Below are 23393 nucleotides of genomic sequence, written 5' to 3' on the forward strand. Positions count from 1 at the left end.
AATCACACCTATGGACAATTTGAAGTGGTCAATTCTCCTAAATTGTATTTGGAGGTAGGTGAGGCCGTAGAACCCAGAGAGGACCCACACAGACCCCGGGAGAACATACAAACTATACAGGAAGGGATCGAATCCTTCTTGATGTGACACAACAGCTTTACCCACTGCACCACCGCAAGCTGGAGTTCATCCAACCAATTTAAACCCAGATATTTCTTCATTAAATACTGCATTTCTCAGCTTCAAGGCAACAAATATGTTACCCTGTCAACTGAGTGTCTGTGTCTCCCCGTGGCTCCCAACAGCAATATCATATTTATATGAAGGAAAATATTCAAATCTAGCTCCATATCTGTACCGCTGTGCACAATTTTTCAATAAAAACAACACATTTGGTACAGAGTGATGAATCAAAACAATTCATCTGAAGTAATGACAGAAGACATGGGTCAATGTTTTTGTCAATCAGTAAAACAGGATGGGCGGCATGGTGGTGCAGTGGGTAGCGCTGTCTTTGCACACCAAGGCGGTTTCTGGTTCGTGTCCCTCTCTGTGTGGAGTTTGCATGTTCTCCCCGTGTCTGAGTGGGTTCTCTCCTGCTTTCTCCCAACTCCAAAAACATGCACTTCAGGCAAACTGGCTACTCTCAAATTGCCCATTGATGTGAGTGTGTGTGTGTGCATGGGTGTTTGTCTGTCTGCTTGTGGCTCTGTGGTGCACTGGCGTCACACCCAGAGTGTTCCCTGCCTCACAACCCCGGTCAGCTGTGATAGGCTCCGGCACCCCACGTCCGGCAGCAGCGGAAGAAGCGGTACTGACAATAGATGGATGGACTAAAACAGGATAATAATTGTAAAGATAAAAATACCGGGATATTCTGGAGATCTGTGATGCTGGAGAATCGTCGGATACTTGAAGGTGATACCGTTGCTCTGAGGGAAAGCTGATTTGGATTTTGAATCCTTGTGAATTGTTCAAACCAAAGTTCAATAAATAAAATATTCCTAAAAAAACAAAAAAACAACAACAAGAATAAACCCTAACACATCTTGAGATTCGCACTCCTTCATCACACATTTTCTTGGCATCTGCATTTCCCAGGGAGTTACTTTGGTAACATGTATTGCTACAAATGCTGCTTGCATTTTCAAGCTTTCAGTGCCTATTCAATAGGGTGTCATCACACTTAAAGCGTTTAAAGTGATCCAAAAATAACTCCAGCAGGTATTAACCATAGTGTAAACATCTGTTATGATTTTCTGTGAGCCCTTTGTGTTTCACTGATATTGCCATGTGCAATACCTACAGGTTTAGAGCTGCCTCGGCTTCAGATGCTTGTTGACCTTGAAGGAAGCACAGTAGTGTACAGGAATTAGTCTGTATGTACGTTTTCATTAGATAGGAGGTGAATGTATTACACATAAAAGGAATAACGCGGTTGATGACGAGTATATCTTGCAGGAAAAAGGTAACTTTTCAACCGTTTTATGATTCTTATTGTTATTGGAGACAATGTTTGTTCCACCATCGGTTTCATGTTGGTGGTTTGGGGCTGACATGTTTGTCACATGTGTTTGCACAGGTGCTGGAAGACAAGTCTATGGCAGAGAACTGTCAAACTGATTGTGCTTTCACTCCATGCTGGTGCTTGTTGGAATACATGCAATGACCCTGCACGCACTTTGCTTACCAAGCCATGACGACGTGCACACAGAAGACATATGTTAGCTGGAATCAATGCTGAATACTTAATGTGTGAGAATGAAGGCCAATGCAGCATTGCCGCAACCTGTAAAGAAAGATCCATGTTCCAGCTCATACAGGTGTGTGTGTATATGCATATGCATGTGTGTGTGTGTTTCTGAATGGCCATGTGTGTATGTTTTATGGAGATGAGTTGTCAGAGTGTGCTCCATAGACGACATCTCAGTGTTTATGCAGCCCTGATATTCCCCAGGAAAACAGGGGAAAAGAGTGCTGCTTAATATTTACTCACAGCAGCCATGCCATCTGGCAATGATGATGTCTCCCTCATGGCCTCAAAAGACAGCAATAAGTCCAGACAGCACGAAAACAACAGGGTAAGACAAAAGCACGTAGACAAGTAAAAGAAGTCAAAACATGGCAGGTTAAAATGGCATACTGATATTTGGAATGAGGTGGAGCGAAAGGACAGAAAAGACTCCACAAGTGCTATGAGCAGGTCACTTTATTTATGAGGACTTATATTAATTTAATACCTTTAGGAATCCTTAGATTTTTTTGACTGAACTCCAAAAATTAGCTTCCAAAGATACTAATCTTATATCATTGGTAAAAATATTTTTTTTCTTCATCATTGTATTATGCCTAGGATTTAAGAGGATGAAATACAATATAGCTCTATTCTTAGCACGTTAATGTAAATTACCAGAGGTTTTTGCCTTAGTTTCATTTTTCAGCAATGGAAGGGCAGCAATGGAATACAATAAATGCAGGAAAAAGAAGAATGTAGCACGCTACGTATGATTTTCAGCGACTTATTCTCGTTTCACAAGAGCACAATCTGACATTGCGTGTTTGGTTAGCTTGACGTTCAAGTGTGTCATATCCACATTTTGTTACAGAACCATGAAGCTTACATCACAGCATCTGTTACACCAACAAAGTTGGTGACTGTAATATGTAGTGTCAGACCAGGCTGAAGATCATGTCCCGGGGTCTCTGATTTGGACGGATACCATCACCCGCCTCTGCTCTTATATCATCAGTGACAAGATCTTCTCATTTCATCAGCTTCTCAGCTCTTCCTCCATTTCCATTTTAGTATTTGAGGAGACTGCAGTAGAGCTAGATCCTAACAGCCTCTCCACGCACTGAAACAAGCTGATGTCACCCTCTCACCAGCCATCTGTCACGCTGGTGGAGCAAACTGAGCAGTGGACTGGTGGTGGATCCAGACTGGTGCAGCCAAGGTGAAGTCCACCTGATGGGTATTTAGTGCAACGTCTCTCTCCACCCCTGTAGAGCCGGTCACAACGTCCCACACCACACATCCTTTTTATTTTTTTCTTGTCTCGATCTCAGTCCAGCTAAAGCAACTGCAGGTATTCTAGCACCAGATGGCAGATGAGACCACCACCCACACAACAAAACACACACTAGCCCTGCACACATATGCACAATTATTTTTAAGAGGAAACTACAGGATGCATCAACATATGGTCTGCGTCCTCTGCACGTTTGTACAATTGTTCAGAGCATGGTTTCACACACCCACATTCCTGTTTCTGTAGCTTGTACATTTTTGCATTAATTTTAATTCACTATATTTAGAACTTCATTTAAAATCATTATTATCAGCATGACAACAGCAACAAAGTCCCCATATTCATTCTCACCTATTAGCCAATGGGCTAGTGAGAAACAGCACCCTGCTGGTTGCGGGTTATTTATTCCTGTGGCGGGAACAGCAACAAAACATGGCAGTAAACATCACTCCATAAGAACTGTTATACTTTAAGACACAGTTCTAATTTTAGCCAGGATGTCTGGGCCAGCTGAGCCAAAGGAGATGAGGCTGTCTGTGAGGGAGGCCAAATTACACTCTTAGTTTTCAATTACTGGCTGGAGTTGGATTCGCAGATCGTTGTACACCGAGGACGTCATATTTTCAGGACTGTGATCCTTGGGTGTGTGTGTGTGTGTGTGTGTGTGTGTGTGTCATTTGAAATTTGAATTCAAAAATAATTGCATGTGGTACAACACAAATGAAACATTTCACAATAACCAAGTGGATCCTCTTATTTACTTTCAAACAAAAGAAATCTAGGTAACCCTGAGGCCTCATTGTGCACGTGTTTTCAGTTTTTATCAGTGGTTCCTGTTTTATTTTGACACTGACCCATGTCCCTCGTGTCAGACACTTTACTTCCTGCCCCCCATATGCCCCCCTCCTGTGTGATTAGCTGCCCCACCCTGGTATCACCTGTCCCTCATAACACTTCCTGTGTATTTAATCCGTGTGCCATCCTGTAATATTTTCAGTGACTACAATTTAGTAGATTTCTCCTCATGTTCTCTTGGATTTAGCCCTGATTTCATTTTTTAAAGCTGCTTCAGGCTGACGCCACACAGGATTCCGTTGTTGTGGGACTGAGTTTTTGTGAGCTGAACCCAATTATGAAGTGAAGATCTTGTGTTTTTGGAGTTTTGCTTCAGAATCCTCTTTTGTGGGCTCCAGTCTGACAATTCTAGCAGTTGAAAGGCCACAGAAAATTTATCTTGAAACTAAATTTATTCACCTTCAAATTGTAACAGTTTTTATTGGAAATCAACCTGAGCAGTGGCTCCTTAAGTTTCCATGCTAAATCTCCAAGAACTGTTGTCTAAATAAGATAAAATGGCATAAATATAACCAATTGGTTTTTTTTTGGGGGGGGGGTGTCAATATACCACATTTTACATTTTCAGTACTTCCTAAGATTAACTTCTACTCATTACATAGAACTTTTCATCAAGGGGAATATTTCCACCAGATACTCTGTGGAATTTGCCTATCACCGTGTCTCTGGTGTATCCTGCTGAGCACCTTTTTCAGCCAGGCTGATTTTTATTTCTTTTGATGTCATAATTTCAAAGCAGAAAATATTTTAGGATGCATTCACTCAAATTGCAGAAACAAATAGTTGAATAATTGATGAGCTAGTTTTATTTTACTTTAGTTCTGATAGTCTGATTCTCAAAGATGTTCTTGGGTTTCAAAAGCCTGAAATTTTTGTCAAATATTCAAGTACTCTAAGTGAAATTATCTAATTGTATTGTGATAAGATAAAGTTTTGAATTTCCCATGACTGTTTGCTTATTTATTGCATTCAATATGAATAAACAATAGTCTTACATTCATTCATATTTGAAATATTCACATAAAAAAAACAAGGTAATGAGTTATAGGGTATCACACATTAGAAGAAGCCATGTATATCTTTATTATGTTTTATGTACATATTTTACAGTATAATACAACAACAATACAGGATAATGCTACATATTAAAGATTGCACAGTTAAAAGAGTGAGGCCACAGCGGTCAGGTACCATGGTTATGAGACACAACATTGTATGTATGCACAAAGTACATCTTTGGCTTTATGGGAATAACACAACAGGAAAGAGTTAGCACTCACAGCAGAGTAGGTGGATTATTTCTTCATTTATTAAATATTGGATGTTCTATCCATAAATTCATTTTTTCCAAGCATGGGTAACTACTAGGTTTCAATCCAGGTTACTAAAGAGCCCTGAATTCTGTCAAAATGTATGTGTGTGTGTGTGTGTGTGTGTGTGTGTGTGTGTGTGTGTGTGTGTGTGTGTGTGTGTGTGCCTATTAATCTAAGGTCAAATTAATCCAGTATCCATTTTGCTGTGAATGTTTAGAGAAAATCTGATCACCTGCCTCTCCTCTTGGTAATACTGAATCTTCAGCTCTCCTCCCGCCGAATATACAACAGTAAAGCCCACAGAGCATCAGGGTGAGGGACAGCATACAGAGAGAAACCGAGAAGACAGAGATTGGATGAAAGATAGATGGTGCGAGAGTGGGAAGTGACAAGGTGAGGCAGAGCGAGAGAGAGGGGATCCGACAGAGAGATGGATGCAGGCAGGTCGTGGAGGTGAGGAGATGGTGTAATGATGAGATCACAGATACCCTTGAGCCTTCCTGCTGTCCCTCTGGTGCACAAAAAAAAAAAAATCTGGACATGCAGACAGAGGGAGGCCTGCAGTTGTAAATGGCCCTGCTGTCAGAGTTCATCTAGGTGGAAGAGGAGTGGATTACCAGAGTCTGCAATTAGAGTGGCACACTCCACCTTCACACTCCTCCTGAAATTGCAGAGAAATCTAAACTGGATTCCATGAATTTTAAAATCTTACCCCTAGATGACCTAAAGCTGTTGCGATGAGATAATTCAGGGAGTAAGACGACATGAGGAATGTCATCCTCATGCTTCCCATTGGTCATGAAATTCCAGGAATTCAAAGGGAAATTCAGTGAATACAACATTTCTCTGAAAATTCTTTCATAGTAGGAGTTACTTTTTAAATTGTAACTCTCGACCATTTTTTAATTTGTTTTTGCTTTTTTGTCTTATTAGTGTCCTCTTTTGCTCTTAATCTTATGATAAGAGCTGATTTAAACGTTATTCGCCTAATCTGATGATGTCATCTCCTAATTCCAAATTGAAAGTGGCTGCCCTAAGAGGACAGGTTTAGGATGCTGCCATCTAGTGGTCACTTAATGACATTTGATAAAAATGGCTTGAAGCAGCAGCAGTCGAGCTGAGGTCCATTAGTGTGAACCTTTTGACATATTTTTTTCCAATCCAGTTGTTAAACAGTAAGATGGCAGGGCTGTCGGGGGGGTTCATAGTGGTGATCACACATTAAAAGCTCCATTAGGTTGTCTGCCAAAGAATATGATTACAATTTTTATATATGTGAATTTACAAAATAGATGTCTGACATCCATTGGTAATCAAACAATATGAGCTTTAAAAATAGAGTGGTTTCCTTTTTCACATCAAAGACCCCTGAAGTCACACAAATCAGACCATGGACCACAAATTAGATTTTTAGACAAAGAATATGTAGAAAAATCTAAGGGGAATATACTAATAAGGTTTGTCATTGTACTTATTAATGGAATTATAGAGAAAATAAAAATTAATTCAGGGGGATCTTGAAACCACTTTAAAGACCTATGATGGGTTCACAAAAACACTTAACTCGCCACATGATGGCTTCCTGGATCAGAACAAGCAGTTAAATCTGGATATCACATATATTATTATACTTTAAAGTTCTCTATTCTTTCAATTTCTCCTTTAGTATTTATCCATGTTTTTCACCTAAAGTGATAACTCCATGGAGCTGCAGCCTATAAATTATGACAAATACCGCATTTAATTTACAATGTATGTTATATAAGTAGTTTTTCTTAAGACAAAAGAGATTAAAATGTCGAGCGTGGGTGTGTGCAAAAGGGAGAAAGACCGTGGGAAGGAAATATGGCCTGTAACATGCTGAGGAAGTCAACTGACTAGTTTTTAGCTCTCTTGCAGGTATGACCTATGATTAGGTGATTGTGGGTTTGTCTGTCTTCTGCCCATTAAGTAATCAGAACATGGTGTAATTTGAATGAGATGCTGATATGTACAGATTTTTAAGAAAACAAGTATAAAATGCTATTTTTTAATGGAAAAAAATGTGTAAAAAAGGGATTATTAACATCCCAGCAGAGAATATAAGGTCACAGCACAAGACTTACTCCTGGTTTAACCTCCAGACAGAAGTATTGTATCTGTGTACACTGGCATTTTATTCCGCTTGTGATGGTAAAATGGTGTATCTTCACCTTTCAAGTACCTTGTGCAGCATGTTTTGCTGTGAAGGTCTTTATTCCCTCAAATTGTTGGAAAATCTTCCTTCACTGTGGATTAAGAAGACTTTACCGTATACAGGAGGTCAGGGTGGAATACAGAAAAGGGAAGGGAGGACACTTAGCAGCAAGATAGATGTGGTGGAAAAATGTTTCTGAAAGCTGACATCAGGTTTTTGGAGTTAAGTACCCCTACATAAATACTGTCATTAAATTTTCTTGCAGCAAAAGTCTCCTACAAACAAATATCTCTGTTAATGCATGCATCAGCAGCTCCATTTTGCAAGAAATCAATCAAACTCCATCATATCTTTTATACGAGATAGAAGAAGGAACAAAGGAGAAAGCGATGCGCAGGTTTTTGTATTTCATCTGGCTTTCTCTCTCGGGTTAAAGGGACAAGAGGCTTCTAAGGTAGGGTGGCTCGTTCCTAGACAAGCTGCTAAAGCATCCGATATGATAAACCCTCTGTGAATGTGTTCCTGCCGACAGAGCTGCCATCCGTTCAGCGGAGGGGAACATGAATGGCAAAGACAAATAAAGACACGAGAGGCTGAGCCGGAGATAAAGAATGCAGCAGGTGGGAGGAAAATAGGAACAACAGCAATCAGTAGCTGGCACCACGCAGCGATGCTATCCCTCTCCTACATCTCCTGTAAGAGTGTGTGCGATTGCAATCTGAATGGGAAGAGAGGCTGGTGGCGTGTGGGTGAATCTGTGTCATCAATAACCAGTTGTATTAGTGCAGGAAACACACAAGGTCAAGACTGACGGGAATTCTTTCACAGCGAGAAAAGGATGAGAAAGAAAGAAACTTTAAGATCAGATGAGTCTGTTCCCAAAGGGAATGGATGGGTGGATGGATGAATGGATGAATGGATGGATGGATGGATGGATGAGCAGAGGAATTGCTTTTCATAGTATCTACTTTTGATGGGTCTCTGACATCTGACTTGGAGAGCAGAAACAGGTGAGAGCTGAAGACGTGGCAGGCAGAGGTAGAAGGAGGAAGGGAGAGGAGGCTGAATTATGGATGCATGGATGGATGGATAAAATTGGGGAGGGCAGATGGGGTGTCTGGCATCAGCGTGCACCCCGCTGACAAGCAAGCTGCTAGTTGGTAGTCACTTAGCCACACCAGAAATGATGAGGCCATTTTTGTGTCTGCAAATGCGCTGCAGTCCTGTTGTCTCCCGGCGGCCTCTGGGATGGCTGTAGGCAACAGGACTCCATCAAGGAGACTGACGCCGTCTGCTAATGCCCGAGTTAGCAGCGCTGTCTTTGTTGTGATAGTTTGTTCACTTTGCTTACGCCGTGGCTGCTGTTCTCCCTTCATCCCATTCTTTTTCACTTCCTCACTCATCACCCTCCTCTACATAAGTGGATGGGAACCAGCCGACCTGACGACAGGACAAATAGGAACAAGTAACAGAATGAGTTTTAATCTATGGTGGACACCCTTTGTCTTTCTTTCTTTGATCCGATTCAGATAACGATTTCCAAGACATTTAAACATCTCTATAGCTCCAAAACATGAGAAAATATATTTGAAAAAAGAGATGAGGCATCAGTTAAAAAAACAAAAAAAATATAATGCAGTGTTAGCCACTTTTTGGAATATTCACTTTAAATAAAGTTAAAATGATGAGTAGGTGAGATTTCATCTGAAATAAAGACAGCTTTATTACTTAATAAAATAAACCACAGTAACTAATGCAGTTGGTATTGTCATGTATGACTTAAAAAATTGAAGCTGTCATAAATATTAAAAAACAGTTTAAAAAGTAAACACACTGACAAACAATGCAAACAGTTTGCAGAGCTGGTGTATAAGTTTTTATCACTTCTACTGCTGAACTAAACCTGAAGGAATGTTGAAACGTTACATAAGTAGTTTGTCAAGAGTCGAGCATCTCTTACATGGTAAACAAGCATCAACACACACAAACCGGATTGGTGAGTCCATCCAACTTTCCAGCAAACTAAAATACAGCGAATGTGAGTGGGAGTCAAGACGCGTTCTACCTTTAGAACATCGGTAATGCATGGCAGATTATAAAGTGCTTTTGGACGACACATCGATCTTTTCAAGATGCACAAGAGCAACAAATGATCTCTTCCAAGTGAAGATATGGGAAAAAAGATATATTGGACAGGTATTCAAGAAAAGCTAAGTATAAAATACGCTAAATTTGAATTTTCCCTCTGAGGTACTTGCAGACAAGATTATTTGCCAATTTTTTTTTTTCTTTTAAAAGCTGATGTCAAACAGTACTTAGAAAGTATTTAAAAATTTAACAGCCAAATTGAAGAAATTTACTGAGTCAACAAAGTAGAGGATAGTTCTAAAAGCGTTCTAGTTCAATAGATGTCGTGCAAACCTACAATTATTCACTGGGATTGATGTATTGAATGAAGATGAATGAAAAACGCTGCAGCAACATTTCACCTCTCAAACTTGGCGAGCCTCTTTCAGAAGTGAATATCCTGGAAGTCAATACCACCCAGATTATTTTCCCCCAATGGGTTTGGTAATGGCAAAGTGTGTTTTATCGACAAGTTAAAGCTTCCACTTACCCTGCCATTGACCTCGCCCCTCCACCAGCCGTTGGCTCCAGACTTTGTGTAGATGTTCACCACATCACCTTCCTGTAGTGAGAGCTCCCGCGTGTCGCGGGAGCAAAAGTCGTACCGTGCGATGGCAGCGCCGATCACTTTAGGAGTTAACACTAGAAAGAGGAAAAAAAGAAAACCAAGGTTCAAGGAGATGCATCAATAATAATTTAAAAGAAATGTAATTCTCTGTTGAAACATACACACATGTACACACATAGACAGATGTAGTCAAAAAGTGATATATGGTTTAATAAAACACCAACCTACGAAATTTAAACACAGGAATGCTCTCATTTCAGCGAGGTTAGCATAGAATGATAACAATATTTAATGATCTGTAAGTAGACCTGAAAAAAAAAAAAAAATAGTAATCCAGCCTTAGAGCAAAGTCAAAAGAGTTTAAACGTAGACGGATTTTTGATACTTTGAAAACTTATATGTTTGCTTCTTTATCATATTTTATTTACAGGCCAAAAGGCCACAGAAGGGATGATCAACAATGTGTAACACCGTCTAAAGACTTCAGTCCTTTCTGTCCTGGCAGACTTACAATAATGCTGAATGCTGTTGAGGCACTCCTTTATCACAGGAGATGTTACTACGGCAACTGTTTTCGTATTTACTTTCAACTCCTTGAAAAAAGAGCAAAGACTAGGTTTTAAATTGTGGAACCTGATTTATTAAGTTTCTTGGTGTTCAACTTAACTCAGGAGTAAATTTTTTTTTAAAAAGTCCTAATCTAATTTCTCTCTAATTGATTTTAACAATTAAATTATTGTAAGTGTATAAATTTAAGTAACGTGAATGTAAAAGCAGATTGTCATACTATAATTTTAATTGTATTGATTATTCACAACCTGCACACAGTGCTGGTACATGAAAAGTCACATATCAACACATTTGTGCTATCACTCATATCTGTGCAGCTTGAAAATCTGATTTGAGATCTGTTCGTAAATTCAGTTTCGATGGTTTCAAGTGATGCTAAAACATCGTTTTCATTGCACACCGATACCTTCACAACCGTAAGTTAGAACGGATATAGGTGATGACTAAAAGAGCTCAGCTAACTGATCGGTTTGTCCGTTTGCCATTTTCATTTGTGTCGCCTAATCAAACAAGAAGTATGTAGAGTATCTGCAGCCAGAGTATTCTGACAAACGTGTGTGTGTGTGTGTGTGTGTGGCTCATCAGTGGATGGAGAGACAGCTATGGAGAAGGTTAGCTAGTTACCACTCCTCCATCCCCCGCCCCGCGCCGACTGGTGGGTCGAATTGGGCTAAGCTGACAGGTGGAAATGGAATGTCAGACCTCTACAACCTGGCCGTGGGGATAGAATATCCAATATGGGGTGCTCTGTGTACGTGGACATATCTACCTTTACTTTGACGGACACACACACCCACACACACACGAACAAACACACACCAGCTACAAATGTCTCAGGAAACACCTCAAGCACCACAATTCCTGCCTACCACACAAACATGCGTTACATGCATGCACTACTAACATCTATTCTCCACATAAGATGTGTTCACACACGACTATGGGGGGGGGGGGGGGGACACGACATGTACAATGGGAAGCAAGATGGCAGATGATAAGACAGACATTCAGCGAGCTACAGCCAGCCCGCTGAGCAGCCTTCAAAACCAATGAAAGGGAGAGGAGTCGAGTGGAGAGACAGAGAGAGAGAAGAGATACCTGTACCTGACCAAAAGGGAGCAGAGGAAGGAGGTACAAAGCTGTAGCCGGCAGGAGATACAAAAGAGAGGCCGCAGAGCAATGGGGCTATAGCAGGTCAGGCCAGGAGGGAAGGGAAGGGATGTGAGGGGGGGGAGAGAGAGGGCAGGATGGTGGGAGAGAGAAGCAAAGGAGAAAAATAACATGTTTTTTTTTCAGAGGTATAAAGAGAACAGTTGCAGTTTGATAAAAGAAACATGGCTGGTAATAGAGGAGCCATATGCTGGGTAATTCATTAAGGCTGTTAGCTATGATATGGGCACCGTGTGGAGAAAACCTTTTGTTTTCTGGTGCAGCAGCCCTGCTAACATTTAGTTAAACTAAGAAGCAATGACACGTCTTGTTTCGAACGGCTAAAAGCACACTTGCTCCATTAATGGGGGATGACGTCTTTGCTTGTTCGTTTAATTGGGAGGAACATGCAGCGTGCTCACAATTACAGCATTGGGGAATAGATTCCTATTTGCATATTTATAAAGACAATCATGCAGCTGTGCCTCAGACACAACTGCAGATACACTCCTTCACATAAATGCTTGATTTGCTTTATTTATTCTCACCATTACGGTACTTTTTCTCTATTTTTCTTGTTGTTCTGATGCTGAAAATATCCACATTGCTAATTCATCTGCTTTAGAACTACTAACCGCACTTTTATGTTGCAAACAACTAGAGAAACAACCACACCGCTGGCCCTTTGTCACGTTCTTTAACAGCCTGTCCCAGTCTAGCCCTAATAAAGTGTTTCCCGCCCTGCGCAGAAGCTCACGTCTCTGCCTTTGGGAACAGACAATCTAATTGCCGTAATAGCAGAAAAATGCCCGATCTCTATGAAAAATAAGGGTGCCTGCAACAACACCATGGGCAAGTTAACACAGCTGAGACAAACTGAGCAAACCTTAATGGTGCATGGGTACAAACAATATGAAGAGGGATAGCTCTCCACGCCAAACAGCTGCCGCAACACCAGCTGCATTTTACATCTGAATCGTGGACCACACTAATAAAGCACTGACACACACACACACACACACACTGTTCACATGCATCTGATCATTTCACCATGACTTAGCATCCACTCGGCAGCGCAGCGTCCCATACACGCTGTCTGCTTTTGTAAAACTAGTACTTCTGCTGTCGCGGTTGGTGTATTTTCTTTAAAAAAAGAAAGAAAACCAGTTGGAAAAATGTGTCTTTCTACAAACCTATCAAAAAAAAACAAAACGTGGTCTTTGGATGACAGTAATTAACAATCTTCCAGCAGTGCTTGAGGAAGACGGAAATCAGAACAAAAGAGTTATTTCAAGTGAAAGAGAGGAAAGAACGTGTGCGCAACAGGGGGAGGCTGCCCACAGGACGCAAGACCCCACCGGAACTGAACGCGAGGACGGCAGATCTCTTTCTGTCATTTGAAGCAGCTTTTGAAACACAGGCCTCGTCTGGAACAATCAAATATCTCTGAACAATCTGTTCAACTCTCTCCCACATAGAAAATGATTGTCAGCAAGCCAGGCTATTTTCTTCATTGCACACGCTACCAAACATGTTTGAATGAAACCTCATTTCCCCACTGAGGTCAAGTGTTCTCCATGAACCACTTGATGGGTAGTGATGCTTTGCCTCAGCTCACGCTCAGTTTGAAACACTTCTGGCGTAGCTTGAGACAAGCAGCTTCTGTCAGTTAAACATGGATGTTTTACAGCTTAATTGTGCCAAATTCACTCGATTAGGCAGAAGATACACGCAGTGAAGAAGGAATTTAATGAAAGATCAGCGTGGAGGTTATCGCTTCACTAATTTGGCTCTGATACATTCAAAATCATGTTTTGGGCAACAAAACTGGAACTTTTTATCACTTTGCATCAGCGGTATGTCTGGAGGAGGAGTGAGGCACCATTTCCTATAATCAGATATGTCAGCATGTAGAAGGTGAACTGGATTTTGTCAAGAATCAGGATCCCCCAAAAAAACTGCAGTTTGGACAACAATGGAAAAGGAAAACTAAAGGCTCGCTTTGATTTCAGTTTTCTTCTCACACATTTGAGCATATAAAAGAAATTTGATAAATTATGTGTCCTGGGTCAAAAGTGATCAATGATTAGAAATGTCCCCTTTTTGCCTTCCATGGCAACAATATATCGCAAATAAACTTTGCCATAAGGGTCATTATAGACAATTGTCAAAAAGGACCATGTTATTTTTTAATTATACATGCTTTCTCAGAACTGTGGTCCATTAAAGCACTTGTAATGTTGCCATGTTCACGACAACATGATATGATAAATACAAATTCAATAATTTTCCTTTGAAGAAAGAAAACCCAAAATCCATGACTGCAACCAGGACAGACGCATAAAATTCCATTTCATATACTGTGTGTTTTTTAAATACAGTGTTTTTTCCTCACAGTATTATCTGCAGTCACTCCTGAGCTGGCAATCTGACAATGCCCTGCTGTTTTATCTGTTGCTTCACTTCAAACCCAAACATCATCTCATTAAAATCCTAGTTCAAAGTAACGTACTTTACACCTGTTAAATTCTGACTCAGAGGGAAAAACATCTCATCGGACTACCTGTGGAGCGGAATCAGGTTAGTTAGAGTAATGGCTGAGTCGCACCGTTAAGGAGAGACAGCAGCCGCATGCATAAATAATCATCTGTGTGCTGCTTTGTCCTGATGTGTTAAACAGTCTGTGCATAAAAGAACGTATTTCCCATTTTTACACTGGAAAAATACTGTAAAAAAATACACAGCTCAAACGATCTGTTTTCAAGAGCACAACCTACAGAGAGGCTTGTAGGATAGACTGACCGATGGTTCACTAATTTTCAATGTAAAAATAAATGTGTAAATAGAGCTTGGCAATAGTTTAAAGTAATGTAAATTTGCAATAATAGCTAATAATAGAATGCAAGTGCATTAAAATCTGTTTAACAGATTTCCTTTCTGCCCTGAAACTGGAATAGATTCCATCTTTAGTAAATATCTGCAGATAGAATTATGAAATCGAAGAGCGTATTTGAGAGTTCAGCACAATTAACATGTGAAGAGAGTGAAGTGCTTTAAACAACAATCAGCAACCTAACTCTCTAAGGCTGTGATGATCTGAAGGGAACTAAACCTGTGTGAGAGAGAGAGCCAGAAGGGATGTTGGATAAGAATGAAAGAAATGAGCAGAGCCAGGAAATGCAGTGAGAGGAGCATGAAGCAGCAGCAAAGAGTCAGATCCCAGCTGATGCTGAGTAGGTGTCAGCGTGCAGACCCGGAGCTATCGGCGGGCCCCTGGAGGCCAGATCTAACCACCCAGGAGCGCGGGTCTTCTTATGAAAAACAGGCATCAGCTCTGTTTTCATGTACAGGTCTAATAACAAGAAATAACATGAGGCTCAGGGGATGAGTAAAACCGTGTCCATCTATTAAAGTCTTATTCCACCTAGTTGCTTTCCTCTGGGACTGACAACAGGTATGTCAATATTTATTTTTCAATTAATAATCAAATGAAAAATTGAAAATGGAGCATTCACATTTTAGATGTGAGAAATAATTTTGCACATTTATTATTCATGTGAATGAACACATTATTTAATGTTGTTGTTATTATTTGGGTTGTGGATGGTTTCTTCGGGTCTACTCACTATTGCCACCCGACCGGTTGATGTGGAGCGTAGCAGCGTTCTCAGGTTCCCGGTAAGGAAACTGCAGCGTGGTGTCCAGACTTCTGAAACCTTCTCTCAAGGAGTGGTGTTTGTAGTACTCGATCAGTTCCTGGAAGCGCACACACATACACACACACACACACACACACAGAAGCAACAATCAATCTTTTGGATTTGTGTTGTCCTAAATGTCACATTTCTCTAGTGAAATGCAACAAATTAAATATTGCTGCTGTCAAACTGCTGTAGATGTGAATCGTGTCTTCTGACTCTACAAAGAACATTGAAAATCACAGGTGTTTAAAAAAAACAAAACTGTTTTGACACACTCTACTCATTAAAAATTACACTCAAAAATCTGATAAACAGAAATCACAGTCACAGAATGAAAAAAAAGTGTGGTGAACCTTTCCAGTATGCGCTGCACTTATCTTTACCTCTGAAGCCCTGCGGCCTGTATAAACATGTCTCTAACCACAGCTATTTTTGTGCACTCCGCTAAAATAAAATTCTGGTTCTGACACTTCATTAAGTGAACACATTGGTTTATTTATGATTTCCAGCGGTGGAATTAAAAAAAAAAAAAAAAACAGGCTGACTTACTAATATGCTCCTGAACTTCTTGTTTTCAGCAATGTGGAAGCAGCCCTCTTTGGTCAAGATCTTTATGTGCTTCACGTCGTTGTTGTACCTGTGGGCCATTGAATAAGTTATGAGTGTAATTTCCGTCTCTGATCACTGCCATCGATCGGTGGCAGGCCCCTCGTCCCAGTGGAGAGCGTCGCTGTTGCTGTTGATGCATAGGGTCCCAAAGGTTTCCAACACGTGAATGATGGCGTGGTTGGAGGAAAATGTGCCCCACATCACCGCCCACCATTGATTTTTTAACACCACCAATAGGGGGGAACAGACTTAACATTTTTGTGTACATACGATAGCTTTCAATTGAATGAATAGAACATTTTCTTAAACTACATTTATAAGTTTAAAACAGACCAAAACAAAAACGGCTCATGAAGAATAATTAAACCCAGTTACAAATAGTGAACAAACTGAGTCAAAGAAAGCAAAGCAATGGAGTATGATAAACTAAATAACCACACTCAAAAATAATTATTTAATTATTTTAAAATTAAATAATAAGCAGTACAAAATTTTCATACTTTGAAATTTTTTTCCACTTCCCCTCTTGACGCCATCTAAGACCCAATAAGAGTGAATCATCTGTAAATATATGGCGTGACTATGGTCCTTGTTTAGATAAGGATGCTAGCATTTTGAGTTGCTTTAACCTTACAATAATATTTTTGTCTTTTGAGGGTTCTGTGCTAACCTAAGCTAACTCTCTTGTCTTCTTATCACAGTTAACTTTTCTTGGAGCTTTGTACGGTCTTCCTTCTGTCTGTAGGACAGATTTAACCAGGAAAAGGCCTTTATTTTAAAGAAATACAGTGATTCAAAGTGTTGGAGCTTAATTACTGTGCACAGGATTGGGTCTCTTGGCTATTTGGAAACAATCATCAAAAATCTGGCATCTCTTTTCACCTCCCTCCTGTGAGTATTACTTTTAAAGTGTTGTTCTAACATCACAGGCTTTTTCTTCTGCCCTGCCTTTCTTTGTCATGGGGAGGTTCTAATAACCTTGAACACTTCTCTGTGCCGCTCAGAGCGCAGTGTCTGTGAAAACACGAGCAATTAAGACTCTGGCACAGAAGGAAGTTGAAGACAGTGAAAGTGATCCATTCTGCGAGAGGAGGATTCTTAAAAGAGTTAAATGAAGTTTAAAGGACGGCTGCTTGGAGAGACGACGCCAGCTCCTTGTGGACTTCCAGCTCTTTTTGCTGCTCGTGTTCACAGCGATTGTCGTTTATCTTCTGTAGGGTCACTGCCACCCCCAAGGTTAATTTGTAAATACCAAGATATACATATGATACATATGTAAATACCAAGTGGCCGTATGATTCTAATTCTAAAGCAGTCGGGTTGTTTGTGGCTCTTGAGGTCAAACCACAATGAGCACCATTACATGCATTAGCAGCCTGGTTTGGTCACATTCCTACACAGAACTACTGCTAACTGCTGTCTCAGCCACAGAGAGAGAAGCACATCACTCTGGAGGGGAACGATAAATCTGTCGAGCCGTGTTGTATCGCCAGGGGTCAGATCTGAAATACTGTGTTTTGTCTGAAGGCATGCCATGAATCCAGCAGACAGTTCATCTGTTTGTCTCTGGCAAGTTGCTCATTTTGAGGGGAAACAACAACATTGAATGATTACTGGAAAAAAAAAAACAGCTCATAACTCTGAATAACTCTCAGTAAATACTCAGCTAAAAAAAAAACAAATTTCAGTAATGTCAGTCATTTATAACTGTGTTATAACATGTAAAAACTGTCACAATAAAGACGTCGATTTTGCTTGTGTTCAGGTAGTTTCGCATCGATTGAAATGTCACTCACTTGATGCTGATGGCATACTCTGTGTACTCTCTGCTCCGATGGCGGACCAGGTAGGTGCTGCTGACCCTGTTGATGAGTTCTGCCTCTGCCTGAAGCCTCTCCATGGGCCCAGCAAACCTACAACACAACACTTAATAAGACATGACGCTGCTACACTGAACACTGTCTACTTGTCACGGACATTCAGGCTCTGTGCTAAATGTTAAAAGTTAAACTTCCTGTGTTTGGCTGCAATTGCTTGTGTGTGTTTGTTGGTTTTGTGAGCATACCAGGGTTGAGTGGAGTAATCTACAGGCTTGGGGACCTGGAACGAAGAGCAAACGTGGGCATGTGTTTTTGTTATTGTCATCAAGCTTTCCCTCACCCAACCTCCAACAACAACATGACAGCAATACTGTGTACTAAGCATATCTGCTTCTATAAAACATTGCACAACTCCAATAAAGCAGCTTAACGCCCCACTTAATTTTACAATGCAAAAATCATCCTAACAGCGTATTATCTAGGGGGGGGGGAGCTCATGTTCCTGAAGCAGCTGGACATGTTGCGAGTTTCATTTTATCAAATGAAGCATGACAAAGCAGCAGAGGACAGATTTAAAAAGCAGAAACAAGCATTTGATGCACGGTAAAGTCAGTGTAGATAGTACACACTATTTCTCTCTCAGCTTTCCATTGTAGTTAAAAAAAAAACAAACATTTTTCAACATAAAACATCTTCCTTGTTTTTCTTCCCTTCATCTCCGATAAAGGAAATAAGATAGTAAAACATCTTTTATCTCTAAAACTTCCTTATGCTGGGAAATAAAAAGCCAAGCGCTGTTAATCTTTTTATGCCAGGTAATACAGCTAACCCTTCCTTATTCACCGAGACCCAACTATGTTCATATCAGTGAATCGAAAGCAAATACATGTGATCAGTTGTCAGTTGATAAAATAGGCCCTGGTATAGAAAGACAAGAAGGAAATACTTCTTACACATGGGCAAGGCTTCACAGCATCACTAGGAAAGAAGCCAACCTCTTTCGTTGACAGGATTTTGCCCTGAAACCACAGAGAGATAATTGTGTTATATACGTACATCTGGTTGACTCCGTCTCCATAATTCAGAAACAATTAGCTTGCAACACTGAAGCGTGTAAATTTGCAGCCCTAGTTAACTGTTGTTGCAATAATAGCTGGCAGGAAGAAGGAAAGAGGATGAGTTCGTTATTCCTCCCTGGGTGGCGACACGTCAAGCACAGTGCCTCGATTTATCAACGCCAGAGAGAATCGGTCTGTATAAATTGGGGATTTCTGGATGCAGATGCAGATTCCAGAAATCAAAACCACAACACTCAAAAGCTAGATTAAAAATGTTGCATGCTCTCAAGGCTGCATTTACAAAATAGATTACATAATCTGAATTCATTATCGTTTTTCCTGTGCATTATTTTGGAGCCTGTCACTTTGTGTTAGAATTCTAATACAAGACTTTTCTTTCGTCGGATGTGAGAATCAGTTAAACGCTTGTCTTCTGTCCTTACATCAACTAGATCTGAAAATCTCACTAGTGAGCAGAACACTTCTTGACCAGGGTAACAATCCAACCAGCAGGGTTACACCGGCCCGCTGGGCAGCACAAGCAGCATCTACAGCGCTGCACGATGTCTCAGGAACCATGAATAACCCAAAAATAGGTGAACATACAGAAAACATGACTGGATCATAAGTATTTATGCAAGATTATCTTTAAACAGATTATAAATTTCACATGCCCAGATCATCTTGATTGCAAAAAAAAACAACCCCACTCTTATTCTTAGCTTGTGGTTAAATTATGTCAGATCTGAATCCATACATCATCTAAACCTTCCACCATGATACTCTGATTTTGCAGTTACTATCCCTGTGGGTGGGTGGGCGGGGGTGGGTGTCTTTCTGTCAGCCCTGACGACTCTGGCGTCTTCAGCTGTCACATTCTTACTAAACAAGAACATTTTACTCTTCTATGAGGCCCCGCGACATCCTCGCTAAGAGATAATGATTATAGCCGGTGGTAACCGACAGGGTAAACAGATGGTTTCTGTTGAGTGAAATGAAATTGCACTGATCAATGCTATTTGTCATGCACCCCCACAACAGAAATGATTGTGGTCCACTGGTTACAAAGGGGATGGATGTTGAATGTTTGCTGACTGTGGGGCTGTAACTGCCTGTGGTTAAGCTTTTACACAGGATTAATTGAATTCTGTATCCATTTTATCTGTTCTGTATTAAATATGGCACCATTTGTTAGTTTCCTCGTTACCCGTCTGATCATATGTCAACACTCTGAGCTCCTCGGGCTGCAGGTACAACCTCATTGGAGCCACACTGACTGTGGTTCAGCCTGTTTCACACGACCAGTCAGTCACTTCTCTGCTGGAACGCATCAAAATCGAGGAAACGGCTTATTAAGATTCTCATTTGAAGTCTGTCAGTTGTAACTCAAAAAAATACACCTGAAATGTTATTTTGACACAGTCACAGGTGTTAAATATTCAGCTTACAGCATGATTCAGGTCATGAGCACAAAACCTATTTAATAAAAAGTAAGCCAATCTGGCTAAACCTGATCTGACTCATAAAAAAAAGGCAGAGTTGGTTAACTGATCATTCGACCATTTTCACAGAATTTGAGGTCAGGATAAAGGTGGGATGGAATGTCAGTGGAAGGTATGAGAGATTTAAATACAGTAAGTGCCTTTGTATAGTCTTGGAATTTGTGTGATTAAGAGAGAGTGTGACCTCTGACCTGCCACCAGGGGCTGTGAATGTCTGCGCAGATTAATTCAATGATGTCACCCGTCTGGATACTGAGTGCTGGACCTGAAGCAGGACTTGGCACGCCAAAGTAGTTCCTGATTACCAGCATCTTTGGCATACCTGCAAGTGGATCAGTTAGTATGTTAGCATCTAACAGAAAGGGTTTCATATTACAGTACATAAAACTCCACTGCTGCTGCACTGCAGACAGGGTTGAGAACTAAAAGCAGCTCTGGAAAATGAGGAGACTGATATTGTTTCCATTCGGAAATAAATCTGCCAAGTCAATATTCACTGTGCATAAATCGTGTTTAACAAGTCGAGTTCCTTTATTTATTCAAAAGAATCATTCACCCTTAAATGAAAACTCATCCTTCACTTGTGACTACTTGTTGATCTTGTCGAGCAGCACGTATGAGTTCTTGGGCCCTTCCTCAGACGGGGCGTGCACTTGCACTTTCAAATTTGAGGCTGCAGTGGAGATTTTGTGTTTTCCTTCCTGGAACCTTAGCAGCCTGGCTGCATTTGAGACCTAACATGCCTCTGTGTTAAACTTCAGGTCAAAAGAAGCATGTTTACCATTCTGAAGGTGCGTCTGTGTTCTATTAAACTATTCATGAACCCATTATAGATGTAATTAGAGTGAGTAACATGTACATTCCCCCTTGTCTGCATAGAACCTTTGCAGATAATTTGGACCCATTATCATGATGCAGATAAGAAGCAGTCCACTCTGGTGCCTGGCTGATTACCAGATACAACACAAATTATCAGTTGGGATATCTTTTACTGCGACACCAAATGTACTGGACTCCTAGGTGGAGGACAAAAATAAAGAAGAAAAACCCTCATTTTCTTGTATATTATCATAATGGAAGTTTGACAAAAATGAATCAGATTTGGCCGAAAAGCATTGTCTTCTTTGCCTTTATAATCTTTCTTTGGAGACACTCGGCCTGCCCAGACCTCGATTTCCACAACTTTTCCTCTTCTTTTGCAGTTGCCAGGAGCAAATGAAGAATACTTCTTCCTAGGTAATAGATTACACTGTCACTCCAAGTGTAATACCTCTTTGTCAAGCTAAATTTAATGCTTGCAATGACTTCAGTCAACACTCTGTGACTTTGCATGACTTTGCTCTCTTATTGATCAGGAAAAACCGAAACAATTGAGTAAGGATTCATACGTGGAAACCCCATCATGTATAATATGTTTATACTATGCATTCTGTGGTGATGAAGCCGTTCAGAGACGCAATGTGGGAAAACAAATACAAGTGTGAGCATGAAGAAAGGATAAAGCTTAAGGCGAATAATAGAGGAGTCAACAACATTGCATTGAACACTAATTCATCTCTATCAGCCTCGCTTCTTTTTCAGGGTTCGTTCCAACACTGCAGCACAGAGACTGGCAGCCTGACATGTGCTAGCTCGCCTGAAAAGGACTTCTAAAGACACAGCGCCATGGAGAATTGAGTCTTGGGGGCATGAATCGCATTCCTATCCACACAAGGACAAGCCAAGTGTTAGTGCGCCTTTGAAAACAGACAAAGGGAGCAGCGTCACAATGTTATGAAACGCCAAGGGCTGGGGCAATCAAATGCCTATTGATTTTAATGCGTCTCCAGTCAGAAATGATTTTCAGTAACGTTATTGATGGAGGGTGGAAAAATGAGGGTGGAAGCCAAGTTTATGAGAGATTAAAGGTCCTCAAAGTAGTGTAGGCACATAAACACACAAGATGAAGGAGGCTGTGTGTTATGCTGGACTGAGACAGAACGCCTCAGAAAGGGGGAAATACAGCAGCTACATTCACAGTGTTAGCTACACCTGGTAATGGGCTGTTTAATGCACCTCAGTTTAGGTTTTGTTCACCACAAACAGGACAACACGACTCTTTTATAGCCATAAACTGTTGCACTGTCTTGTCTGACAGACAGGTTAACTCTGACACAGGTAAAACTGAAGGGGCCAAACTAGCTGTGACCCCATTAACAAAACGATGAAGGAAGTTGTTCCTGGTTGAAGGTGAAAATTAAATTACAAACAGTTTTGACAGTTACTTTATTCTTTTAACTATTAATGTGAGAAGCTGACACTTCTGTATGTATTTATTTTTTTACTATTTAACAGACAAATTGTAATTGTAAAAAAAATCCTTTCAATTTTTTTAAGATTCTCAAGATTACAACATCGTGCAAATTCTTGTTATGAAGAAGAAAAATTTGATAATTTTGATGATTTTAAACCTAATAATAGCTGCTATTGCTGCATGATTTCCTAAACCTACTGTGTCTTGCAGTCTCTATGCATGTAAACACTGCTATGAACAATGAGAGGTGTGTAGATGTTTGGTACTTTATTCTCACCTGGATCTCGATCTTTGCTCTGCAAAAAAAACAACAACACACACACACATAAAGAGAAAGTCACACACTGAAACACAAACAGGCCCATGCAGGCTCTCCAACGCATGAGGAAAGGAATGATTTGACGCATTTTCCCCACTGAGTCAGTAATATTTTTTTCATCCGTCATTCCAAACACATAAAAAAACATATACTTTAGGAAAACACATCACATATGACAGGAATGCTTTCTAGCTTTGCTCTTATTGTTGTTAGTTTGAACACACGGCCTAACGCGACAAATATAACCCCCCCACCCCACTGCTATACCGACAGAATGAATGTATCAACTCAGTCTGTTATCTCA

At 40.5% G+C, this 23393-nt stretch overlaps 1 protein-coding gene across 1 annotated transcript in view; it reads right to left on the bottom strand.

Annotated features, from left to right (window-relative positions):
- Positions 1-4934: 4934 nt before the first annotated feature.
- LOC137614201 (guanine nucleotide exchange factor VAV3) overlaps positions 4935-23393 on the bottom strand; it is a 75909-nt gene continuing 57450 nt past the window's right edge. Inside the window, exons 19-27 of the mRNA XM_068343861.1 lie at positions 23048-23066; positions 20669-20799; positions 18871-18936; positions 18163-18197; positions 17894-18010; positions 16038-16125; positions 15414-15543; positions 9991-10142; positions 4935-8813 (exon numbers count right to left, since the gene is read on the bottom strand). Of these exons, the coding sequence (XP_068199962.1) occupies positions 8769-8813; positions 9991-10142; positions 15414-15543; positions 16038-16125; positions 17894-18010; positions 18163-18197; positions 18871-18936; positions 20669-20799; positions 23048-23066 (783 nt within the window). The 3' untranslated portion in view covers positions 4935-8768. The remainder of the gene's footprint in view (positions 8814-9990; positions 10143-15413; positions 15544-16037; positions 16126-17893; positions 18011-18162; positions 18198-18870; positions 18937-20668; positions 20800-23047; positions 23067-23393) is intronic.

Source organism: Antennarius striatus, chromosome 20 (assembly GCF_040054535.1).
Source record: "Antennarius striatus isolate MH-2024 chromosome 20, ASM4005453v1, whole genome shotgun sequence".
Classification (NCBI taxonomy): domain Eukaryota; kingdom Metazoa; phylum Chordata; class Actinopteri; order Lophiiformes; family Antennariidae; genus Antennarius; species Antennarius striatus.